At 53.7% G+C, this 7,097-nt stretch overlaps 1 protein-coding gene across 1 annotated transcript; it reads left to right on the top strand.

The window, feature by feature from the left end:
* Positions 1-1,015: 1,015 nt before the first annotated feature.
* On the top strand, positions 1,016-2,672 carry NBL1 (NBL1, DAN family BMP antagonist). Its single transcript, XM_010175347.2, has 3 exons — positions 1,016-1,204; positions 1,425-1,536; positions 2,396-2,672. Exons 1-3 carry the CDS (start codon positions 1,035-1,037, stop codon positions 2,648-2,650), a joined length of 537 nt encoding a protein of 178 aa, XP_010173649.1. The 5' UTR covers positions 1,016-1,034; the 3' UTR covers positions 2,651-2,672.
* The last annotated feature ends 4,425 nt before the right edge of the window (positions 2,673-7,097 follow it).

Here is a 7,097-nt window from a genome sequence, read left to right as displayed (position 1 = left end):
CCATGGGAATCAACAGGAGTCTTTCCAGTGTGGGCTTTGGATCTTCGTCTGGATAAATAAATAGAAGGAAATAACAAATAACATGGTTCTAACGAATATTTCAGAGAGTATAAACGTCTGCCTTTCACTGTGACTCCATCCAAACCCCACAAAGGAAAAAATTTCCTTATTTCTATGATGCTTTTCCATCTGGTTTTCCCCAGTGATTGGGAGTGTTAATGCAGGCACCTTGGCTCCAGAGTACAGCCAGGCCCACGAGGAAACTGAGGGTGGTAAATAACCTTCTCGGCCGACCACCTTTGCGAACGAGGTTTGTGCTTGGTATTAAAATCACCCCCCTTGTCCACAGCCTGAGTTCCCACCCGCAGAAGAACTGTTTGCTGAATTTGAGTGACTCTATAAAAACAAAGGCTGTATTAGGGTTTTTTTATCCTGTGGTTTTCTTGCCTCTGGATTGAGGTTTCCACATCTCCCTCCCTGCTGCTGCCTTGCAGCGACACCTGCTGCGCACTCCTCGGAGGAGAGTTGTTGTTCTTCCTGGGAGAGTGGTCCCTTTTCCCTGGGAAGGCTGGCAGCAAGGCCAGCTTTGGCTTTTAAGGTGGAAGAAAAGGAAGTGGTGGGGAAGTCTGCTCCTCCCTCAAATCAAAACATTTCTGTGGTTCGTGACTTCTCCAACCTGGCTCGGCTCGTGGCGGAGATGCTTTTGGTTTGCAAACTTCTCCCAGCCCAGTTTTGGGTGGGAAATGATGAAAAGGCTGCTGTTGCTCCTGGCACAAAGCTCAGGAGAAGTAATGTGAGTGTCTGCCTGTCTCAGGGCTGGTTTTGAGCAGGGAAGAGACAGAGCAGCATGTCCCAGTCCTCATGTGGTGTTTTGGGGAGCTTCTCTGGCCATGGAGGGAGATGTGACCACCAACCTGTGCTTGTGGCAGCCAAGAACTGCCATGGGGTTGGAGAACCAAGCTGGCTTGCCTGTTTTCTTTCCTGCTAACGCTTTCCTCTCTGTCTCCAGTTGTAGGATTTTGGCAGAGCTGGCCATGATGTTACGGTTCATGGTTGGTGCCCTCTTCCCAGCGCTCCTCCTGGCTGCACCACCCCCCATAAACAAGCTCGCCCTCTTCCCGGACAAGAGTGCTTGGTGTGAGGCAAAGAACATTACCCAGATCGTGGGGCACAGCGGCTGCGAGTCCAAGTCCATCCAGAACAGGTACAGATCCACTCTCAGTGCTGGATGCAGCTGATTTCCCTTTGCAGATGGCATCAGAGTGGCTTTGGGGACTGTCACTTGCACAAGAAGCCCGGCACAATGTACTGCCTCTGCCTGGCTGCCTTCTGGCTGTCTCAGCAGAAGGTCAAATCTCCTTCTGGCTTTGTTGGGAAGAGCAGACAGCTCCCCTGAGTCCTCATCCCTCTTATTGTCTTTGCAGGGCCTGTCTGGGACAGTGCTTCAGCTACAGCGTCCCCAACACCTTCCCTCAGTCCACAGAGTCCCTGGTTCACTGCGACTCCTGCATGCCAGCCCAGTCCATGTGGGAAATCGTGAGTATCCCTGCCTGCTCCACGGTTCTTTCTGCAGGGCCTCGCTCAGGGGCTCAGCTCTGCTCTGCCATCACTTTAGGGCAAGTCATTCTCCTTCCCTGAGGTTTTCCCCCTCGTAGCTTCCTTCCAAGATGTCTCTCAGGTGACTGTACCCTGTCTTGAGATGCCTGGGTGGAAGAGGCTGCTGGAAGCAATGTGACTGCTGTGATGAATGATGCATTTGTCACTGTTTGCAGAAGCATCTCTCATCAGTCCCTGCATTATTCATCCCTGTGCTCATTGTGTGTGCCTGTTCTCTTCACCAGTCCCTTTGTCACCTCCTCCTACTGGGGAGTTGTTGCCACCTTCGATGTCCAGAAGTGCTTCCCACAGCCCATCTGTTAGTCACCCTCAGACCTCACAGTTTCCTGCCATCATTGATCCTGGCAGAACCCTGCCTCTGAGGCAAGCCTGGGCGCCCAGGGAGCTGGGTTCAGCCCCCTGCTTCGCTTTCAACTCAGACATTTGGGCAGATAGTTTAGTCTGAACTATCTGAGATGCTCAGCAACGTGTCTTGTGGGTGACCTTAGCAGTTACTACTGATATTTCTGTGCCAGTAGTGTCTGGGAGCAATGTCCTGCTCGAGTTGGTGCATTTTCCCTGGGTCTGTGCAGCTTGTGACCTTGTGTGAGATTCCCAGAGCACTCTTGCTTTGCAGACTGACTGTAGACATTTGTCTGTGTGGGCAGCAAACCATCACTCCTGGCTTAAAATACCCCAATTTTGCAGGGTACAGGCAGGTCAGACCACCCACAGGAGGGTGGCTATCTGGGTCTTGAGGCCACATGCTCATTGATTGTGTCTTTGTCCTTCTACCCAGGTGACACTGGACTGTCCAGGCAACGATGAGATCCCCAGGGTTGACAAGCTGGTGGAGAAGATACTTCACTGTAGCTGCCAGGCTTGTGGGAAGGAGCCGAGCCACGAGGGAGCCCTGTTCAATGTCTACCTGAACGCGGAGGAGAACATGCCCGCTGAAGGTCCTAACCCCCATCACTATGCCCACCACCAACAGGAGGTGGAAGAACCTCCCTCCTCCAGCCACCACCATCACGAGGAGGAGGGCGATGAGTGACCTGGCCCTCGTGGACTGTCCTTGCAGCCGACGGCGCGGGCAGGGGGTGTGTGCGAGGGAGAGGGCCGGGGTTTGGGTTGGAAAGAGCCACCGGTGGGTCACGCTGCCCGGCTGGCACCCAGCCTCCTTCCTGGGCACCTCATTCACCCGCTCTCCACGGGCTGGAGGAACATTTTGAGGCACACGCAGGGCTGAGGGGTGAATGTGGGGCTGGAGCTGCAGGGAGAGAGAGGTGGGCTCGGGATTTTCTGATGCAAAACTACTTGCACATAATAGTAATAATATATTGAGAGGAGCGGGAACCTGGAGGAGGGGGTTTGGCTGAGAGCAAGAGCTGAGCTGGGCTCCCCAGGGGCTGGCTGCAGGCTCCTGAACCTGCTGCAGAGCCCCTGCAGTGTCCTTCTGGGTTTTTCTCTTGCAAATGGCTTGTTCCTGGTGCAGAACAAGAAGGGATGCAGCCTCTCCACAGTCCCACAAGAGATACACACGTCTCCTGGGGTGTGCAGGACCAGGGCCATCCCTTCTTCCTCCCATCTGCCCTGCCTGCCTAAGGATGTGTGGTCTCAGCATGGACACGCTGTTCCTCCTGGCACCCGCTGGATCTTAATTCAGCCCCAACCTCCTTGTGTTATGTAGCTCTTGAGGGGTATTTTGCCCCAAGGGTGTGACTCTGGGGCTGCTGGGAGCCATGGTGGTGAGAGCCCTTTCCTTGCTGGTCCTCAGGGCCACCACCTAGCTCCCTGGGGACAAGGGAGCTGGATCGTGCTGTGGGTGCTGGGGTTTGCATTTTATGGGGAAGGCCAAGAGCAGGCTCGGGCTGGGGTGCCCCGAGTGAGAGCCAGCCCCTCTCCTCCCTCTCCCTGCTGCACTTTAATGGTGGTGGAGGGAGAAGGGGGGTGAGTGCTGGGATGCTGATGTGCCTTCACAGGGGACTGCTCAGGTGGGGGGATAGCCCTGGGCCCCTCCTGCTGCCCCTTTCTCTCTGTTGTATAAAGCTGATTTCTTTGGCGCTGTCCTGACAAGAGCTTCCAGAGCTTGTAATCGTTGCCTCCCCCTCCTTTTGACAAGTTGGTTGTTTTGTTTTGTTTTTTTGGTTTTTTTTTTCTTAAATAAATTAGTTCTGACTTCCACTTCTCAGTGCTCTGATGCCTGTCTGGTTTTTGGCAGTAGGCTCCTCAGTGCTGACGAGGGAGAGGCCGTTTACACCCGGACACCAGGCAGGACAGCAGCGCAGGATGGTACAGGGTATGGGAGAGCCATGGTTCCATTTAGCTTTCTGCTGCATTCAGTTTGGGAGGAGGAGGAGGAGGAGGGAGAGCTGCTAAAAGGAAAACCAACCCCAAATCCTCAGCATATGGGCTGCATGTGGACACGGGGAGCCTGCACATCAGCTGTCACCCAGGCGTGGTTGTACTCAAGGGCCCTTGTTGCTGCAGCCTGGAGGTTTAAGGGCTGTTGGTCCCACTTGTGTGGGAAGTGCGTGGGGTCTCTGTGGGATCATACAATCTTTATTGGCTCTGTTGCCACTAGGTGACACTCTTGATCCAGCGTGTTTCATGGCATCCAGATGTTCATGGCCTCCAGGAGTGCCTCTGGAGTGGAGAAAGGCGAACGTGGACATGGATATGGACATGGACATTCCTTTGTGGGTGAGGAGGGGACTCAAGCACCTTGGCTGAAAACCACTGGGCTCTTTCCAAGAGTGTTTGGATCAAGCATTTCCAACACAGGGCAGGGTGTGCCCTTGCAAACCTCCAGTCCTCCTGATGCCTGGCATCAGGTTGTGCCCTCTGAAACGATCAAACGATGCTCCCTTGTCTGAGCCTGACCCTGGGGAAGGTCCTGGCTGCTCCTGGAGGGGCAGGAAGCTGTGCCGAGCAAGCGGTCACCTCTTTGAGTCTTGGGCTCTGCGAGCTCTGCACAAGTTTGGAGAGCAGCTCTCTGGGTGGTGAAGTGGGAGAGGGTTTGTGTCAAGGCAGCACTTGTCACAACGAAGGGGATGGGCTGAAAAGGAAGGACCTTGGCAGGGGTGGAGGTGTCCTGTGTATTAAGATAATTTTTTTTAGGCTGTGAAGTGTCCTTCAGGGATGGGAGCTTTACACAGGAGAGCCAGGAGGCAGGAGAATGTGGAGAAACCCATGCTGTGACTGACCAACATCATGTGGCCTTTTTCTTGGTGTGCAGTGAGAACAAGGGCTGGATTTACCAGGGAGGCTGTTCCTGTAAACTCCAGGAGCTACAGTTCAAGGTGTTGGGAGCAGGATGTGTCTACCTCCTTTCAACACAACCTGAGCTTCAGTGGAGTCAGGCAGTGGAGGGCTGTTTTGCAGATGAAAACACCACTTTTTAAAGGTACCTAGCCCGGTTTCATCCAAAATCTGCCCTAAGGAGCCATCCCAGTTAAAGAATGGAATGAGATCCTGACAGTAGATTGCACTGCTGCCGCTGTGTTAAGCCCTGGACTGCCTGCATGTCCTCAGTGAGGTCTCTCAACCTTCCAGTTTTACTCACTCTGGCTCACCAGCTCTTTTTTTTTTTTTGCCATGTTGACACTTGGGTGGCTGTTGACAACCTGGTTTTGCTTTCCCTGCTAGTGGTACTGGAGAGCAGAGCTGGTGGAAACCATGATCCATGGCAGATGTGTCCAGAAACGCAGCGCAGGGAAGAGAGGCACAGACAGGTCAGCAGAGCCACCGCAGCAGAGAAGCTTTTGCAGGGATAACGGTAGGATTTGAACCTCATTTGAAGGCAGGGGGGTTTTTTTAGACACGATTGGACTAGATGATCTTTTGAGGTCCCTTCCAATCCCTAACATTCTGTGATTCTGTGATTTTGCTTCGATCAATTCAGATTCACTTCCCCAGCAATCACATCCAAACCAAGCATACAAAACCTCCCACCTACCTAGTTGTGGAGGACACACTTCTGATCCAGTCTCCTTCTCTGAAGCAAACACTCTGGAGATAAACTGAGCTGCTCCTAAGGTTGGGGAGCTGGGGATGGGGATAAACCTCCTCAGGTTGGGGAGCAGCAGGGCCGAGAAGGAAGCCTGGCTTTGCACTGTGGCATGACTTCCTCGCTGAGCACGTGGACCCAGCTGGGATCAATCTGTGCTGCTGCATTGATGTATCCTTGCTGGGGAGGCTGCTGCAGTGTGGGCTCTTGGGCTGGGTTTTCTCGCTTGTTCCCAGCACAGATGGGATGAGGAAGTGAGGGTTTCCTGGTACAAGCACTTTTCTAAAGAAACCTCCTGCTGCGATCAGAGCCTCGCGTGTGTGTGCTCTACCCTGGGATCCCTGCCAGGACACAGTGACGCAGAGGTGGCCGGGGTGTGTTTGGCTGGGAGCATCCAAGGAGAGGGTCTTGGGGAAGCAGAGGGAGGGCAGACACTGTGCACAATCTCCCCAGGAGAGCTTGTCCTGGTACGAGTGATGGCAGCTGTTTCCCAGTGAACAGCTTTCCAGTGGCATGCAGATGCTGGGGGGGCAATGTGGTGTGTACAGCCTGTGTCCATGTGCAGAGGTGAGCCCTGCTTTGCCTCTCCCCTGTCCCTTGCTCAGAGGTTGTGAATTGCCCATTCAACCACCGAGAAAAGCACGAGAAAGATGTTGGAAAGGTGATTAGAAAAGTAGATCTTGATAAAAAGAGAAATTTCTGTTCCGGGGCAGGCGGCTGGGGAGGTGCAGCCAGTGCTGGGGGTGCAGTGGGATGGGGCTGGTGGGGTGTGCAGCATGCACAGCTGGTGCTCACCCACACATCTGCAGCAGCATCTTCCCAGGGGAAATGTGTTAACGGGGAGGAAAGGGCAGTGTCTTGCCCTGTGACCACAGGGGTAGGTGCCAAGGGCACAACAGGGACACACACAGCTCTGGTTTGTGCTGGAGTTGGTGCCCTCAGCTCTGGTCTACCCACAACAAAAATTGCAGCTATTTGTTGGAAGAAAAAAAGCCTTTTGATGACTGAGTAATTAAAGAAAAAAACCAAATCAGCCCCTGCCAAGCACCCCGAGGTGTTGTCCCTGAAGCACTCAGGTGGTAGCATGGGATTCCCAACAGCACTTAAAGATTCAGAAGTGTCTTCTGAACTAGAAAGGATGAAGAAGTCAGCGGGATCCGCTGTGTCCTCTGACATGTTACCTCCCACTTGCCAAAGGGCAAGTTGCCGTGAGTCCATCTGGGGTTGCCCCTGCAAAGGCAGGGTCCTTGGCTGCACCGAGACCAGCCCAAATAACCCCGGAGCAGAGGGACGAGACCTCTGGCTGTCCTGGCACGGGTGCAGCCTTTTCCCTTGGCTTCTGCTCACGTCTTTCATCCCTGGCTGCAGATTGCTGGAAAATCAACCAGCGAGTCCTTTCCGTGCCTCTGGCTGCTTTCTGAGCAGGGAACTGCGAGCTGTTGCCTGCAGGTTTTGACACTTTTTATTCAGCTTTGCAAAATTTACCTTTTTA

This window comes from Antrostomus carolinensis, unplaced genomic scaffold, assembly GCF_000700745.2.
Source record: "Antrostomus carolinensis isolate BGI_N321 unplaced genomic scaffold, ASM70074v2 scaffold33260, whole genome shotgun sequence".
Classification (NCBI taxonomy): Eukaryota; Metazoa; Chordata; class Aves; order Caprimulgiformes; family Caprimulgidae; genus Antrostomus; species Antrostomus carolinensis.
This window is presented reverse-complemented; position numbering and strand designations above follow the sequence as displayed.